A 19,064-nucleotide genomic window follows, 5' to 3' on the forward strand; every position below is an offset into this window, starting at 1 on the left:
CTATCTGCATCACTTTCATTTTCTCTTCCTTCCCTTCTCCCATTGGTAACATTTAAAAAGTAATTGTGTGTGTGTGTGTGTGTGTGTTTTACAATATGGCAGGTTCTGCCATTGTTATTTTGGCTTTAATGTAAGTAAACACATATCCACAGTTCCATTACACTTACTTAGATAAATGGTACCACACTATAAACACATTTATCCTTGCCTTTTTTATTCAACAGTATATCCTGGGGATTGTTCTATGTATCTACAGAGATATTCTTTCATTTTTATAGCTGTACAGTACTCTATAGTAGATGTACTATAATTTATCCCTTACTCTTCTTTTAATGAACATTTAGTTATTTTAACTCTTTTTCTATTACAATATCACAACAATGAATAGTCAAGCACATTGGTCTTTCTATAGCTTTGCCAGTGTGTCCTTGGAATAGACTTCTAGAAGTAGGATCATTTGCTCAAACAACAACTGTGCATATACAGTTTTTTAGACACTGAAAACCTGAGCTTGAAGGATAGAAAACAGTTGGAAAAAGGGGAGGGGATGACAATCAGCAGAAATGTAGAAATATATAAAATATATGATTTCAAAATACTAGAGCCTAGCTGCCGCACAGTATTACTTTTTCAGCACAGCTCAGATTCTGAGTAGAGGAAAAAAAAGGAAATAAAGCAGAAGATACAGATTTGAATGACAAAATAGTCTGTTCATTCTAGTCTTAGGAAGTTGGACTTAACCTGTTAAATAGCAGGGAGTCACTGAAAATTTTTTTAGCAGGATTCCCTAGGTAGGGTTCCCTAAAACCAGATAATAAGCAAGTGACTTACTGATGGGAGTCTCTTAAGTGAAGCTTGTAACACAGTGAAAGAAGCAGAAGATGGGAAGAAGCTAAGCAAAGATAAGCATTCAGCTCATCCAGCTAAAGTCTACTCTCAGGCTGATCCCACAGGAAGCTCTGTCATGTAAATGAAAACTCAGAGTCTCATTTTGGTTAGTCATTGGTGACACCAATCCAAGCATCTCTGGGCAGGATGGCCCCCTATGAGTTGAAACAATTCTCTGGAGGAGGGTGAGTCCACAAACATCCAACTTTCACAGGAGTTGAAGAATGGTCATACTGCCCTACAAAAGGGTAACTGAGAAGGCATCAGCCAAGTGTACTCTATGGCATTTTGAAGGGTGAATTAGAATGGTAGGAACCTAAAGAATAAGATAAAAATATGAAAGGTATCTTTCATATAGATAAAGAAGGCTGAGCACCAAAGAATTGATTTCAAACTGTGATGCTAGAGAAGATTCTTGAGAGTCCTTCGGACAGCAAGGAGATCAAATCAGTCAATCCTAAAGGAAATCAACCCTGAATATTCACTGGAAGGACTGATGCTGAAGCTGAAGCTCCAATACTTTGGTCACCTGATGCAAAGAGCTGACTCACTGGAAAAGATCCTGATGCTGGGAAAGACTGAAGGCAGGAGGAGAAGGGGGCGACAGAGGATGAGATGGTTGGATGGCATCACCGACTTGATGGACACGGGTTTGAGCAAACTCCAGGAGACAGTGAAGGACAGAGAAGCCTGGCGTGCTGCAGTCCATGGAGGCACAAAGAGTCAGACACGATTGAGTGACTGAACAAAGACAACATGAAATCTGAACTTGGAGTGGTGGCCAGGTAAGCAAAATAATGGCTTCCCAAAGACATCCACATGCTAATCCTCAAAACTGTGAACACCGTGCATTACATGGCAAAAGGGGCTTTGCGTGATTAAGGTTAAAACTGAGATAAAGGTGAAATTATTAAGATTAGCTGGATGGCCCCAGACTAATCACAGGATTCCAGAAAAGTGAACAGCTTTTCCTGGATGCAGTTAGAGAGAGATGAGACATTGCTGGTTTTAAAGATGTAGAAAAGGGATCATGCACCAGGACTGTAGCAGCCTTTAGAAGCTGGAAAAGGCAAGGTAACAGATTTTCCCTAGAACTTCAGGAAAGAATAAAGCCCTGTTACACCTGATTTTAGCCCAGAAGACTCATGCTTACCCTTTAAACTACAGAATTGTAGGATAATAAATTTGTGTTATTTCAATTTGTTACAACAGCAATAGAAAACCAATACAGTGACTAAAAAAAGAGAAGGGAAAGACTAACAAATAAGACCTTTATTTTTTTAAAGGTCTTACAAATAATATTAGCTTCTGTTTTACTTTCCATTTTAAGTAAAATTAATAACTCTTATTACCTTCATCAGAATTCATAAACTAAATTTAAAAGTCACAGAAAAAATAATTTCATGAAATTATAATGGAGTTAGAATATAATAGTAAAAGATCAGTATTTTATAAAAGTTAAGAAAAATATACCTTAAGTGAACCCCCAAAAATTTTAATGGTAGATTGCAAGGAAGAATATGTATTGATTTCTACTACTATATTAAAGAAATAGGTACTAGCTCAACACATGGTGAGCCTTTTTTTGACTGCTGTTTTATATCGCCAGAGATGCACTTTTTCTTATTGAGAAAAATGCAGGACTGTGAGCTTCATGGCCAGCAGAGGGCGCCATGAGGCAGGCTCTCTCTTTCTCTCTCTCTCTCTCTCTCTCATCCAGGGGTTTTTTTCTAGGCAAAGGATCCTGGCTTCGGTCCTATAAGCCTGTGCACCTTCTGCGTGACCTCGTACTCCTAAATATCAGGTGTGAAAGTAAGAGCAATATTTTTGCATTGACATAATTTTTTTCAATAAAAGCTTATTTATGATAATTGTTGGCATCTTCCAGAATAAAAATGAAAAATAATAAAATTTCCATGAAGTCTTCAATAACAGGAACATTAGGTAAGTAGTAAAAATGTGCAGTGTTATGCGACTTATTTAAATGGAAACTCTCCCAAGCTAGTGCTTTGAAGAGAGGTGAGAGGAGGGGAGGATGCATCCCGAGGAGGATATTTAAATAAGTGTCAAGGCTTCCACAATTTTATCCAGTGAGGCCGAAATCCATTTTCAGTTCAAAGAATAATTAGTATGTTCTTTAGCTCACCAAAGATAGGTTAATGTAGAAAGCAACCAGGCTGCAAGTCAGAGAGCCCAGGGAAAAAAGGGAAGGCCAAAGTCCAAGCAAGTATTCAAGCTAATTAGGGTTCAGGCAGCTACGGCTTTGTAGAACATACTGGAGGGAGCAAATGAACCCAGAAACAGTGATAATTATGTCTTTGTACTTAGAATAAAGACAAAAATAAATACAAGATAGAGATTATTAAATTTCTGCAAATTATAAGCTAAGTCACTGTATAAGATGGGAACCCGCTGGGGCAAATAACAGTGATGGACAGAGGAGGCCTAGAAAAGCAGGACAAAGCCAGGAGACCTCATCTGTTACTTATTCTACCTGCTATGGTGATCAAACCAGTCAATCCTCAAGGAAATCAGCCCTGAATATTCATTGGAAGGACTGACTGTGAAGCGGAAGCTTCAATACTTTGGCCATCTGATGCAAAGAGCCAACTCACTGAAAAAGTCCCTGATGCTACAAAAGATTGAGGGCAGGAGGAGAAGGGGTCGAGAGATGATAATATGGTAGGATGACATCATCAACTCAATGGACATGAGTATGAGCAAACTCTGGGAGATAGTGAAAGGCAGGGAAGCCTGGTGTGCTGCAGTCCATGGGGTCGCAAGGAGTTGGACATGACTTGGCAACTTCAACAACAACAATGGCATACAGTCAAGACTGAGTTTTGCACAGAATTAGTACAGATTGAAATTTTAATGATTTTAAAATATTATGATGGTTTATCATATGTGAAATAGATCGCCAGTCCGGGTTTGATGCATAAGACAGGGCGCTCAGGGACAGGGCACTGGGCCAACCCTGAGCGATGGAATGGGGAGAGAGGTTCAGGATGGGGGACACATGTACACCCATGGCTGATTCATGTCAATGTATGGCAAAAACCACTATAATATTGTAAAGTAATTAGCCTCCAATTAAAATAAATTCATTAATTAAAAAAAATATTATGATTTATCAAAGTAAATCCATATTTAAAAGTACATTCACAAATTCATTTATTTAGAGAATCAGAAATATGTTTTTGGTACCAAACTCAAAAGGTATAATCTTACTTGGAATAGAAGGATACTAACTTTATTGCTTTTGTAAATTATAATTATTAACATATAGTCTATTATTGAACTAACACCCCCAAAAAATGTCCTTTTCATTATAGGGGACTGGAATGCAAAAATAAGAAGTCAAGAAACACCTGGAGTAACAGGCAAATTTGGCCTTGGAGTACGGAATGAAGCAGGGCAAAAGCTAATAGAGTTTTGCCAAGAGAACGCACTGGTCATAGCAAACACCCTCTTCCAACAACACAAGAGAAGACTCTACACATGGACATCACCAGATGGTCAACACTGAAATCAGACTGATTATATTCTTTGCAGCCAGAGATGGAGAAGCTCTATACAGTCAGCAAAAACAAGACTGGGAGCTGACTATGGCTCAGATCATGAACTCCTTATTGCCAAATTCAGACTTAAATTTAAGAAAGTAGGGAAAACCACTAGACCATTCAGGTATGACATAAATCAAATCCCTTATGATTATACAGTGGGAATGAGAAACAGATTTAAGGGACTAGATCTGATAGACAGAGTGCCTGATGAACTATGGACAGAGGTTCGTGACATTGTACAGGAGGCAGGGATCAAGACCATCGCCATGGAAAAGAAATGCAAAAAAGCAAACTGGTTGTCTGAGGAGGCCTTACAAATAGCTGTGAAAAGAAGAGAAGTGAAAAGCAAAAGAGAAAGGAAAGCTAAAAACATCTGAATGCAGAGCTCCAAAGAATAGCAAGAAGAGATAAGAAAGCCTTCCTCAGCGATCAATACAAAGAAATAGAGGAAACCAACACAATGGGAAAGACTAGAGATCTCTTCAAGAAAATTAGAGATACCAAGGGAACATTTCATGCAAAGATGGGTTCGATAAAGGACAGACATGGTATGGACCTAACAGAAGCAGAAGATATTAAGAAGAGGTGGCAAGAATACACAGAAGAACTGTACAAAAAAGAACTTCATGACCCAGATAATCACAATGGTGTGATCACTCACCTAGAGCCAGACATCCTGGAATGTGAAGTCAAGTGGGCCTTAGAAAGCATCACTACGAACAAAGCTAGTGGAGGTGATGGCATTCCAGTTGAGCTATTTCAAATCCTGAAAGATGATGCTGTGAAAGTGCTGCACTCAATATGTCAACAAATTTGGAAAACTCAGCAGTGGCCACAGGACTGGAAAAAGTCAGTTTTCATTCCAATCCCAAAGAAAGGCAATGCCAAAGAATGCTCAAACTACCGCACAATTGCCCTTATCTCACACACTATTAAAGTAATGCTCAAAATTCTTCAAGCCAGGCTTCAGCAACACGTGAACCGTGAACTCCCTGATGTTCAAGCTGGTTTTAGAAAAGGCAGAGGAACCAGAGATCAAATTGCAAACATCTATTGGATCATCAAAAAAGCAAGAGAGTTTCAGAAAAACATCTATTTCTGCTTTATTGACTATGCCAAACCCTTTGACTGTGTGGATCACAATAAACTGTGGAAATTCTGAAAGAGATGGGAATACCAGATCACCTGACCTGCCTCTTGAGAAACCTATATGCAGGTCAGGAAGCAACAGTTAGAACTGGACATGGAACAGACTGGTTCCAAATAGGAAAAGCAGTATGTCAAGGCTGTATATTGTCACCCTGCTTATTTAACTTATATGCAGAGTACATCATGAGAAACCCTGGGCTGGAAGAAGCACAAGCTGGAATCAAGATTGCTGGGAGAAATATCAATAATCTCAGACATGCAGATGACACCATCCTTATGGAAGAAAGTGAAGAGGAACTAAAAGGCCTCCTGATGAAAGTGAAAGACGAGAGTGAAAAAGTTGGGTTAAAGCTCAACATTCAGAAAACAAAGATCATGGCATCTGGTCTTATCACTTCATGGCAAATAGATGGGGAAACAGTGGAAACAATGGCAGACTTTATTTTTGGGGGCTCCAAAATCACTGCAGATGGTGATTGCAGCCATGAAACTCAAAGACGCTTGGTCCTTGGAAGGAAAGTTATGACCAACCTAGACAGCATATTAAAAAGCAGAGATATTACTTTGCCAACAAAGATCCGTCTAGACAAGGCTATGGTTTTTCCACTGGTCATGTATGGATGTGAGAGTTGGACTGTGAAGAAAGCTGAGTGCTGAAAAATTGATGCTTTGAACTGTGGTATTGGAGAAGACTCTTGAGAGTCCCTTGGACTGCAAGGAGATCCAGTCAGTCCATCCTAAAGGAGACCAGTCATGGGTGTTCACTGGAAGGACTGATGCTGAGGCTGAAACTCCAATACTTTGGCCACCTAATGCGAAGAGTTGACTCATTGAAAAAGACCCTGATGCTGGGAGGGATTGGGGGCAGGAGGAGAAGGGTACGACAGAGGATGAGATGGCTGGATGGCATCACCAACTCGATGGACATGAGTTTCAGTAAACTCTGGTAGTTGGTGATGGACAGAGAGGCCTGGCGTGCTGCGATTCATGGGGTCGCAAAGAGTCGGACGCAACTGAGCGACTGAACTGAAAGGGGTTCTGAGATTTAAAAAAATGAGAACTTCTATTTCAATGATGCCTAAATGCATAACTTCAAATTAAACCTCCCTCATGAGCAACAACTCATATAAATATGTTCCATAGACAAACTAAAGAATCCAAAAGAGAAATCTTGATGCTATCTCAACCTACAAAATTTGCTGTTTCCCCAGGTGTTCCAATTTTGCTAAATGGCACCAAAATTTACCTACTTGCTCATCTCCCAAACCTAGGACTCACCATTGACTGATTTCTTCTACAACTGAACTACTAACAAGTTCCATTGACACTACTGTTAAAATATATTCCGAGTCACATCACTTTTCACCACCTTCACAACTATCACCCCAGTGCAAGGGGGATATTCCCTTGGCATCTTGGAATTATAAAAAAAAAAATCTTAGTAAGGTTTCCGAAAGGTAGTTCTACAAAAGTATGTGTCTTGTCGTCATCATCATATGGACACGGGCAGAATCCCAACAGTTTAAATAATATTAGTTTTCATTATTAGTATAGTAATTCAGTGACTACAGTGATTCAGTTTTCTCTAACTAAATTCTAAAACTCTCAACTCAGAAGAATAGGTGATATCATATATTTCATGCAATAACTTTCATAAAAGCATATAACTTTGAAAGTTTGCAAATGTTAGCATCCAAATAAATTAAATTTAAACACTTTATGTTTCAGAAACCCTTTCATTTAGACATTGGATTAAAATGTAAGTTCTATATTTTATTCTCACTAGATGGATAGTTCAACGTACCTTATCGAGCTCATCTGAAATTGCAATACCTGGGAATCAAGAGAGACAAAAAGTTTTAGAAGTAATCCTTAATAACCCAGTCTTAAAAACAAAAGTTCTATTTGTAGAACTAATACATTTTCCATTCTATTTTTTTCTTGTTAAGGGTACTTCAAAATAATGTGTACTTTCTTTCTACTGATGAAAACAAATTAGGAATTTAAGACAACTATAACAGCTGCTGGAACAATGGAAATGATGCAACAAGAAACAAGCACCATACTGCTTGTTAAATGCAGAACAAACCTGCAAAGACGACTGCAGAGAAATTGTCTTTACGTGGTAATGACAATCAAGTGCCGCTTAGCTTGTTACAACAGTGTCCTTTGTTAAGAACTGATTCAGATTCCTAGAGTAGTAAAAATTTAAGGCAGAAAGAGGCTTGAAGTTCATGTATTTTAATTCCCTTATTTTCCAGATGAGGACACAGACAGGGGAACTTAAAGAATTGTGTTCCATGTTCCCTGAGATCAACAGCTTCTTGGGGCCAATGGATCAAGATTCCTCCTCACAAGCTCCCCTTCTATACACACACTCCTTAGTCCAATTTTTGTCTCTATTATTCTTCCAAAATTGTTCTAAGTTAGTAACATAAAAGTTTTAGCCCTTATTTCTCTGTGATGACAGACTCTGTTAACTCCAGTCTCTTGAAATGCAGCCCTGCATTTTCTACTCTCCTTTGTCTCTTTCACAAAGATCTTCTTCTTTGGGGGGGTGGGTAGTAAGTCCTTTCCTGAAATGCCAAGGGTACTCTTCCCCTTGCCTTGGCCCTGCAAAAAGAGTTTATTCACTCATTTTTTTAGAAAGTTACCAGTTGATCTTAAAAATGTTTTTTCACACCTCAGACTTATGAATCCATTATTTATATAGACAGCAGTAATACTTCACCTACCTAGAGTGTAGCCAAGAACTGGCAAGTAAGTCAAAAGGCCTCACGGGCCTTGTATTATCAAAATGCATGTCACACAGAACCTAAGCCTCACTCAAGAGCTAGTCCCTGCATCCTCTGACCACTCTCCATTTTAGCAGTTATCAGGAGCTTTTGCAGGGCCAAGAAATTTTACCAGTGGAAAACGAAGATGAAGAAAAAGGTTGCTATGAAGACATGTTAATGACAAAGAATGATAAAAGCTTCTTGTGAATTCTTTCAAATAATTTTATCAGCATATATAAGTATACATACTAAGGCTTTATGCTGCTCTATGCACATATAAAACAAAATTAGAAGTACACACACTATTTTGTTATCTGTTTTGTGTATAAAACATTTTTATATTAGTAAATATTTTCTACAGTATCATTTTTAAAGAGTATAAAGTAGACCATTAAAATAAACAAATTCTTTTAAAGAGTTTAAAAAAATAAAGTATACCATTGTATGAATGTGTCATGATTTCTTTATCCATTTTTCTTTCTCTAATAAAAGATACTTAATTTCCAACTTTTCCTATTAAAATTCTCATGGCAGTAAACAATGAAACATAGCTTGGACATGGCTACACACAATGAATATGTTTCCTATCCTTTTTTTTTTTTTTTTAACCAACTTATCTGCCACTTCAGACAGTTAGATTTTCTGAAGTACTTTCCATCCTTGATTTTTCTAAAACATTCTATCTTGATTTTCATCTCATCTCTCTGAAAACACCTTTTCAGTGTTCTCAAGTAGATCACTTTTCTACCTGTATCTTAAAGGTTGATGATGTATGTGCCGGGTGGATGGGTGGGCTCTTTTTCTCTATATACTAATGATTCCCATATCTGTACCATGCAAAGACTGTTCACCTCACACTCCCACATAAATGTCTGAAGACTAGATAAATAAATGAACAAAACAACTGCCATGTTATCTGCTTCCGTTTTTACTCAGAGGCTGTTACCCTCTAACTCCTCAGGCTGTTTGTCAGAAGAGACTTTTGCAGGATGTTCATGACTGATGCACTAAAAAAGTTCTTTTGTTGTTGTTGTTGTTTTTTCTCAATTGATTCCGGACGGCTATTATCAGTCACAGAGCATAAAATATCAGCCCTCTGTTCTCCCAACAGCTGGACTTTTTTCCCTGGAAAAGCTTCAGCCAGTGTTTCACCTCAACTGCAAACTGCAGATTAGTGTCTAAATGGACTAAAGATACCCATCCTATCACTGCCTCCCTTCAGACAGATTAGACTCAGAAAAGCTTTGGGCTCACTCACTGTTGGCGTAATCCTTTAATAGATTTCTGTCTCGTTCAGTCGGTAAGTCATGTCTGACTCTTTGCGACCCCATGAACTGCAGCATGCCCAGCTTCCCTGCCCGTCACTATCTCAGAGTTTGCTCAAACTCATGTCCACTGAGTCAGTGATGCCATCCAACCATCTCATCCTCTGTCACCCCGCCTTCTCCTCCTGCCATCAGCATCAGGGTCTTTTCCAATGAGTCAGCTCTTCCCATCAGGTGGCCAAAGTATTGGAGCTTCAGCTTCAGCATCAGTCCTTCCAGTGAATATTCAGGGTTGATTTATTTTAGGATTGACGGATTTGATCTCCTTGCAATTCAAGGGATGCTCAAACATCTTTTCCAGCACCACAATTTGAAAGCATAAATTCTTACGACTAAGTTATGTGCTAATCACTGTACTACATCCTGGGGAGTCCAAGTTCTGGTTCCCCTGCCTCCACACAGTGCAGAGTCCAGCGATCTCTGAAAGTAGATCACAGCATGTAAGTGTGCACAGAGAAAACAATAGAAGCACAGAAAGAGGGGGACAAAACCCAGTCTCAAGAAAGACAGCAGCAATAAATCATCAAGGGCATTTGAGCTGAGACTGAAGAGAGGAGTAGAAATTAGCCTGGAGCAAGTAGGAGTGAGATGTCAGGGCACAGGCACAGCATAAGCAAATATGAGAAAGGGAAGAACATCATGAGTGCGAAAAATTCCCCTGTTACTGGTGCATAAGTGTGGCCTGATGATGAGTCATGAGAGATGATACCAGACACGTGACTAAGGGTCAGAGCATGGAGAACCTTCTATGAGGTTTGTTTTTTTTTTTTTTCATAAAGAATTTTTTTTGATGTGGACCATATTTAAAGGTTTTATTGAATTTGTTACAACATTGCTTCTGTTTCATGTTTTGGTTTTATGGCCAAGAGACATGTAAGATCTTAGCTCCCCGATCAGGGATTGAATTCTCATCCTCTGCATTAGAAGGTGAAGTCTTAACCACTGGAGCACCAGGGAGTTTCCTATGAGGTTTTAAGGAGCCACTGAATGTCTGCAACAAGTGGTATCAGGTTTTCACGTAGATACAGCCCACTGACTGCAGTAAGGGCTGTTTGGAGGAACTGAGAAACAAGAGTGTAGACAGGACCGGTTATTCATGCCTCAGACTATTTCCAATTCTCCTGGGCTCACAAACTGGACTACATTCCCCAGCCTCCTTTGCAGTCAGTTGTAGAATGTAGGTGATGTCATTCATGCACTTCCACTTGGAAACATTAGAAACCACCCCTGTAATCCTCTATTGTCTCTGTCTGCTTGCAGGACCCTTGGATCATGTGCTAAAGATGGGAGAATAACAGGGTAGGATAGTCTGTATTCCCGTCACACTCTGTTGTTGTTCAGTAGCAAGTCGTGTCCAGCTCTTTGCAACCCCATGGACTGCAGCATGCCAGGCTTCCCTGTCCCTCGCCTTCTCACTGAGTTTGCTCAAGTTCATGTCCACTGAATCTGTGATGCCATCCAACCATCTCATCCTCTGTTGACCCCTTCACCTCCTGCCTTCAATCCTTCCCAGCATCAGGGTCTTTTCCAATAAGTCAGCTGTTTGCATCAGGTGGCCAAAGTATTAACGTTTCAGCGTCTGCTTCAGCGTCAGTCCTTCCAAAGAGTATTTAGGGTTGATTTCCTTTAGGATTGACTGGTTTGATCTCCTTGCTTTCCAAGGGACTCTCAAGAGTCTTCCCCAGTACCAGGCACACTCTGTGCAATGACTGAAGACTTACATGGTATTAAGTATAAAAGAGATGTTGGCCATGAGACTCCCGTAACATAAAGTTATAGCAAGCCCTTCAGCCACAGGCTCAATTCAGGTAAGGACTACACTTGGTTTTTTCTTGTCATGGAGCAGGAATGAAATGAAATAAAAATGCAACATGTAAATGGATAAACCAATGGTCTGATCAGTGATGTTGGGTGTGAATTACAGGGTACTAGTAGGGGCAGAGAAGAGAATCACGCCCTAGAGAGAGTGCGTGCATGCTAAGTCGATTCAGTTGTATCCAACTATGTGCGACCCTGTGGACTGTAGCCTGCCAAGCTCCTCTGTCCACAGGATTTTTCAGGCAAGAATACTGGAGTGGGTTGCTATTTCCTTCTCCAGGGCATCTTCCCGACCCAGGGATTGAACCAGGTCTCTTATGTCTCCTGCACTTATGAACCTGCATGGCAGGCAGGTTCTTTACCACTAGCGCCACCTGGGATGCCCCCCAAGAGAGCAGGGAAATCTCAAGACTTGGGAATTAATTATTAAACAGTTAGGGAGAGGGACTTCCCTGGTGGTCCAGTGGTTAAGAATCTGCCCAAGAATGCAGGGGACATGAATTCAATCCCTGGTCCAGGAAGATCCCACATGTCGCAGAGCAATAAGCCCCTGAGCAGCAAATACTGAGCCCACGTGCCTACAGGCTGTGCTCTGCAACACTGAGAAGTCCACTTACGGCAATGAAGAGCAGCCCCCGCTCACCGAAACTCAAGAAAGCCCGTGCATAGCAACAAAGACCCAGTGCAGCCAAAAATAAATAATAAACATTTTAAAAACACTCTGCCTTCTAACGCATGGGGTGTGGGTTAGATCCCTGGTCAAAGAGTTAAGATCCTTACATGCCTCATGGCCAAAAAAACAAAACATAAAATAGAAGCAATATTGTAACTAACTCAAAGACTTTAAAAATGGTTCACATCAAAAAAATCTTAAAAAAAAAAAAAAAAGATTAGGGAGAAAGATGAGTCCAGTTTGGCTGAACCAGTAGGTAGGTGTCACTGGCTAAGATAAAGCAAACAAAGAAAAGTAATGGTAAAGGAAGTATGATCTACTTAGATAAACTGAGTTTGACATGGCAGTGGGATACCACGACCTTGTATAAAATCATAAACAGTCTGGATGGGAAATACACTCATTTGAGTTAGCTATGTAGGGGTGATAATGAAATCTGTGAGGGAGGAGAAGGCTAGACACAGAGAACATTTGAAAGAACAGAAGCCGAGGATGAAAAACATCTATAGCAGCAGGAAAGAAAGAGGCGTATGAGAATGAAACCTATAAGAAATGACGGGTAGAGCATCCAAAGACCATCAAATGAGGGCCAGGTCCCAGAAACTAAAACATCAAGGGTTTGAAGACAGACAGTCATCAGTGGTGTTAAAACGACCAAAGCAATTTTTGAAAATGAGAAAGAGTGTCCACTGAATTTGACAATTTGGATTCAATTGGTGGTGACCATAGTGAGAAAAGTCTGAGTGGAATGACAGGTCCGATAATATAACTATACTGAGGAGTGAGAGGAACCTGAGCAGGCAGAGAAGATGCACATTAACTATTCTTTTTGAAAACTTGGATGAAAGAGGAAGAAGGAATTCTGATGTCGTCTGAGGGAACTCAACCTCGGGAGGAGGTTGTGTGTGTTTGTTTTAATGTCAGTTAGAGCTGTGGTGTTCATCATGGGAGCTACTCATCAGATGGCTAATGAACATTTGAAATGTGGCTCGTCCATGCCGAGGGGTGCTGTAGAATAAAATTCACAACAGACTTTTGAAGACTCAGTATGAAAGAAAACAATAAAAAACAACCTCAGTAATAATTTTTAGATGAAATATACATTAAATGATAATAATTTAGATATAGTAGGTTAATATTGTGGAGAAGGTGATGGCACCCCACTCCAGTACTCTTGCCTGGAAAATCCCATGGACGGAGGAGCCTGGTAGACTGCAGTCCATGAGGTCACTAAGAGTCAGACACAACTGAGCGACTTCACTTTCACTTTTCACTTTTATGCATTGGAGAAGGAAATGGCAACCCACTCCAGTGTTCTTGCCTGGAGAATCCCAGGGACAGGGAAGCCTGGTGGGCTGCCGTCTATGAGGCCGCACAGAGTCAGACACGACTGAAGCGACTTAGCAGCAGCAGCAGCGGCAGGTTAATATTGTATTAAAATTAATTTTACAGGTTTCTTTTTTGCTTTTTTGTAATGTGTCTATTTTGAACATATAAAATCCCATGTGTGGTTCATGTTACATTTCTGTTTGGCAGGCCTCAGCTGAAGTATGTTATTGACTATCAGGGATAAATAGTAATAACACTAATAATATCTGTGGCAGGCAGAAATCTAGGACGGCTCCCAAGATATACTCCTGGGCAGTCTTTTCCCTTTGAGTCTGCATGGTGGAACCACTGAAGATGAAAGGGTATCTCTCTCTTGGCTTGGTTACTAAACAGCAGACTGAGTAAATCAGAAGTAAATCCTGGTGGTCCTGACCTAATCAGATGAGCCCTTTAAAAGAAGGCAAAGCTTCAGACAGATGCTCCCCAGTAGCCTCAAGGAAGAAATAGTCCATTGTTGTTGTTGTGAGAGGAGGAGACCACAAGACAAGGACCTGGGAATGAGCTAAGAACACTCCTGGCCAATAGCCAATGAGAAAAAAAGGGGTCTCAGTGTTGCAAGAGCAAGCACTGAATTTGACCAACAATGTGTATGAGCTTAGAAGACCCAAGCCCAGGAGTAACCCCAGCCCCAACCAGCACCTTAATTTCAGCTTGCCCAGACCCTGAGCAGAGGACCCAACTAACCTGCACTCGAAACACAAAAATAGTAAGATAATAAATTTGTACTTTTTAAAGCTACTAAGTTTCTGGTAATTTGTTATACAATAATAGAAATGGAATATTATATCTAATGTTTATGCTGTGTGTGCTGTGCTTAATCAGTCAGTCATGTTCAACTCTTTGCGATCCCATAGACCATAGCCTACCAGGCTCCTCTGTCCATGGAATTTTCCAGGCAAGAATACTGGAGTGGGTTGCCATGCTCTCCTCCATGGGATCTTCCCAACCCAGGAATCAAACCCAGGTCTCCCACATTGCAGGCAGATTCTTTACTGGCTGAGCCACCAGGGAAGCCCAAGATTACTGGAGTAAGTAGCCTATCCCTTCTCCAGGGGAATCTTCCTGACCCAGGAATCAAACCAGGGTCTCCTGCATTGTAGGCGAATTCTTTACCAGCTTAGCTACCAGGAAAGCCCCCTATATAATGTTTAATTGGCAGTTATATCTAATGTTTACTTGGTAGTTATTTCATACCAGGCATGCTATTAAACACTTTAGACACAACATCTCATGTGATTTTCATAAAACCTTCAGAAATAGTACCATGATTATTCCAACTTTACAGTAAAGGTGAGAGAAACACAGAAAGGTTTATTCCCAAGGTCATGAAGCTAATACTTGGTAGCATTCCAGGCCACTGAAACTATTCTAACATATCTACCTTGAGGTAAGGAACACAGCATGAAGAGGGTCACAGGTCATGTCTGACTGTAAGATAAAGCATTACGCTGAGAGGTTTGCAAAAAGCCAGAAAAAGAGCATGGTACAGTTGCTACTGATACACAATTCCTATTTGCAAACTGGAGAGAATTTCAAATCTTTCCTGTTATTATTTGAAAGAGAGAGAGAGAAGGAAGGAGGGGGATGCATTTAAGTCTGTATATGCTGACAGCTGTAGAGATGAGATAATTCTACCATTCTGAGGGATATAAATGATTTTTTGCTGTCAATCTCTACTAGTAACAAATACTTTAAATAATGTATTATCTTTTAGGAAGTAAAACTAGAATAAAGCAAAGACCAGCCTTGCCAGAGAGAATTCTATCAGAGACTGTATGAAAATCAGGCATTCACTAAAAACTTCCAATCTTTCCTGTGGTACAGGAAAACAGTTCACAATAATAAGACAATGAACATTCCTTCTGACCATAACTGGAGGAAAGATTCCATTCCCTAAGTCTTCCTATTAAATAAAACAATGGTTAATAAAGTCACCACTATTTTAGAGAAAGAGTTATCAAGTCAAAGTCTATTATAAAAGTCAAACAAGATCAAACAGGAATGAACTGACATCTAGCTTCAGGAAGATGGATGAACAGTTTGAGATTAAGTAGTTCAATTCTGGGCAGTGAGATCACTAAATAAACATTGTGCTCATGCGTGCTCCCTCATGTCCAACTCTCTGCAGCTCCTCAGACTGTAACCCACTAGGCTCCTCAGTCCATGGAGTTTCCCAGGCAACAATACTGGAGTGAGTTGCCATTTCCTTCCCCAAGGGATCGTCCTGACCCAGGGATCAAACCTACAACTCCTTCATCGTCTGCACTGCAGGCATACTCTTTACCACTGAGCCACCGGGGATATTTCTACTAATTTACAATGATCATCTCAGAACTGATAACCGAGTAGTTAGACACATGTTGGACCTAAGACAAGAAGTTAATATTAAATCTCAGATAGCAAAAATCACAGAAACTCAGAAACTTACCCAGAGAAATAAGCAACCTCACCCTGTGTGAACAACTGCTCCCTTACCCCACATAAATATCACCATTACTGCTACAAAAAACAGAGCCCCTTTATAATGATCAAGCGACACCAAAAGCATATATATATATACATATATATATATATATATATATACACACACACACACACACACATATACACATACAGACACACACTAAAGCCTCTGACATATTAATAGATAAGGTTCTTTTCATGAACATAATAATTAGCTGAAAACTCATTTTATTATTATTTGGTCCAAAAGTAAACCTAGACCAAAACAGGATTTTCTTGAATCTTAACCAAAGAGTTCCTACTAATGGCAAAATTATGAGAATCTATCAGAAGCCAAGTTAACATTGAGACAGGCTTATTACACAAAGTACACAAAGGTTAAATAAAAAATCTAGTGGTGCTAGTGAATTATAAATTAAGAAGTATGAAAAAGCTAAATCTCTCTAAAAAACATAAAACAATAAAATATAGTATATAAATACATAATTATAGTATAGCACAATATATAAACACATAGATATTTATAGAAACAATGCTCCCAAAATATACTAAGGGAAATTTTTAACTTAGAAAAATATCAAGAAACTAGTAACACTGCTATTTAAAAAACAGACTGATCTTAAAACATAATCTACTAGAATTTACTAGTATTCTAATATAAATCTTTAATATGCTATCACACCAAAAGAAAATGTTAGTGTAACTATAGCATTGTTTCCAGAGATGCCTAATTTTTAAAATTGAAAGATATTTAAGAACCAGAGAAAGACAAAAATACTTTGAACTCACTACAAAAACTGCAAGTGTATACATATATATATTTACATATAAATATATATTTTATGTATATACTATACTTTATATATAGAATGCATTGATCAAATCAAATATTTGTCTATCTGAAATATATCATTTTAAACATTCCCACCCATCAGAAGAAGGAGACGGAACCATGTCTTCCTGATCTGGAGATGAGAGGACCAAGGCTCATACAGGTTTAATGATAGGTTAATGACTTATCTAAGGTTATTAACCTCATAGAAGGCTAAACTTCTAACTCAGGCCCTTGGATTACAGATCACTGCTTTTATAAAAAGGTATATTGCTAGGTTCTGAGAGGATTCTGAGAAGAGTCTGGCCCAGTCATTATTAAGAAGTTTAGAGACATCAAAAACTCATGGAAGCAACAGGTTTGTGCATTAACTGGGATGACACATAACAGGGTTCAAAAGAGAAGAATGAATAAGATGCCATTAGGTGTACAGTTGACCTGGGTAATGAACAGAGGCCTTGGAGGGAGACTGGAATCAAACAGTCATTGTGGGGAGGGGTTTATAGCTCTTTCTGCTCTATATAACCTGTCTTCCCGTGAATCCATGTAACACACATGATCGGTCCTCATATCCAATCTCATGCTCTAGAACTCTGCAGCCTCTCATGGAATTATAATGAGGATGTTGGAAGTAGGTTATTGGTAATGGTAATGAATGTTTCTACTTTAATATTGGTTAGGAATTCCAATTACAATCAAGTAAATGAACTTACTTCGAGAGAGATTCTCAAGGGCTTTTCCCAGTTTCTTGCTCTCTTGAAGGATGTGGTTCAATTCATCAAAATCACGGCTTTCTGGTTTAGTCCGCCAGTTCCACTTAGGATGATCTACTGACCTTGGCACTATGTTTAAAAAAAATGATTACTTCATAAGCATGCTACAGAATGATAAAAACTTACTATTCATCATTATGTGAAAGACTGTCTCAAGATCAGTGCACAGAATAAAAATGGTTTTTGGAAATAGTTCCTTTGTGAGCAAACAGAAGGGAAGTTATGAGGCTGGATTTTAAGAAATGTTTTAACTAAACAAGGAAGTGTAAAGGAAGTGTGACAGTGTTTATAGAAAAAAGAAAATTCAGGTACTGATTTAACACTAGTAATTCATATAAATTAGGGAAAAACACAAGCAAAGTGTATGTTGTTTCAACAGCTTAAAAAATAACTGCTACCTTCTTCATGAGCAATTTGTTAAATGATTTTAAGACATGCTTGCTGTCTTCTGATAAAACAAGACTGAATACTTTTACCTTCACTTTCCCTCAAATTCTCACTAAAATTATATTATGGTATTTTTCTTTTGTCAAAGAATTGATTAAACAGAGAAGACAATACATTTTTTAAGGAAGATGCAAAATGAACTGATAAGTGATAAGTGGATTTAACAAGATAGAGAAAACTGAAACCTAGGCCTTGAAGATAAAGTTGTCAAAAAAGTGGACATTTCGTACCATTTAAACGTTAAAGTATCAATCAAGGAGGACCAATACCAAAATAATAAGAATAGAAAACCATAATTGCCTTCCAGATTAGAAGGATCCATTAAATGTCCAGTATAATGCAAGGCTGTGCTGTGCTTAGTCACTCAGTCATGTCTGACTCTTTGTGACTCCATGGACTGTAGCCCACCAGGCCATGAAATTCTCTAGGCAAGAATACTGAAGTGGATAACCTTTACCTTCTCCAGGGATCTTCCCAACCCAGGGATCAAACTGAGGTCTCCCACACTGCAGGCAGATTCTTTACCATCTGAGCCACCAGGGAAGCCCAAGAATAGTAGAGTGGGTAGCCTATCCCTTCTCCAGGGGATCTTCCCGACCCAGGAATTGAACCATTGTCTCCTGAATTGCAGGTGGATTCTTTACCAGCTGAGCTACCAGGGAAGCCCATAATTCAAGGCACATTATCACAAAATTTTACAACAGTGGTAATAAAGAAAACATCTTTAAAAGCTTTCAGAGACAAAAATAGCAAATGAAATTGTCATCTGATTTCTCAGCAGCAATGCTTGGCCCCAGAAGACACAGGAGAAGTTCCTTCAAAATTTTAACTGAAGATTACTTCTAACTTAGAATTTTATTTATTTTTTTAACTTAGAATTTTATACCCAACTAAAATGGGATTCCCTGGTGGCTCAGAGGGTAAAGCGTCTGCCCACAATGTGGGAAACCTGGATTCGATCCCT

At 39.2% G+C, this 19,064-nt stretch overlaps 1 protein-coding gene across 6 annotated transcripts in view; it reads right to left on the bottom strand.

The window, feature by feature from the left end:
- C15H8orf34 (chromosome 15 C8orf34 homolog) overlaps positions 1–19,064 on the bottom strand; it is a 354,610-nt gene that overhangs the window by 245,473 nt on the left and 90,073 nt on the right. For 4 of the 6 annotated variants that reach the window (XM_044928702.2, XM_025265283.3, XM_006061193.4 and 1 more), the window contains exons 4-5: positions 17,594–17,722; positions 7,408–7,436 (exon numbers count right to left, since the gene is read on the bottom strand). In XM_044928702.2, coding sequence (XP_044784637.2) covers positions 7,408–7,436; positions 17,594–17,722 — 158 coding nt within the window. The remainder of the gene's footprint in view (positions 1–7,407; positions 7,437–17,593; positions 17,723–19,064) is intronic. The other 2 variants (XM_025265285.3, XM_025265284.3) reach the window with 1 other exon arrangement.

Source organism: Bubalus bubalis, chromosome 15 (assembly GCF_019923935.1).
Source record: "Bubalus bubalis isolate 160015118507 breed Murrah chromosome 15, NDDB_SH_1, whole genome shotgun sequence".
Classification (NCBI taxonomy): Eukaryota; Metazoa; Chordata; class Mammalia; order Artiodactyla; family Bovidae; genus Bubalus; species Bubalus bubalis.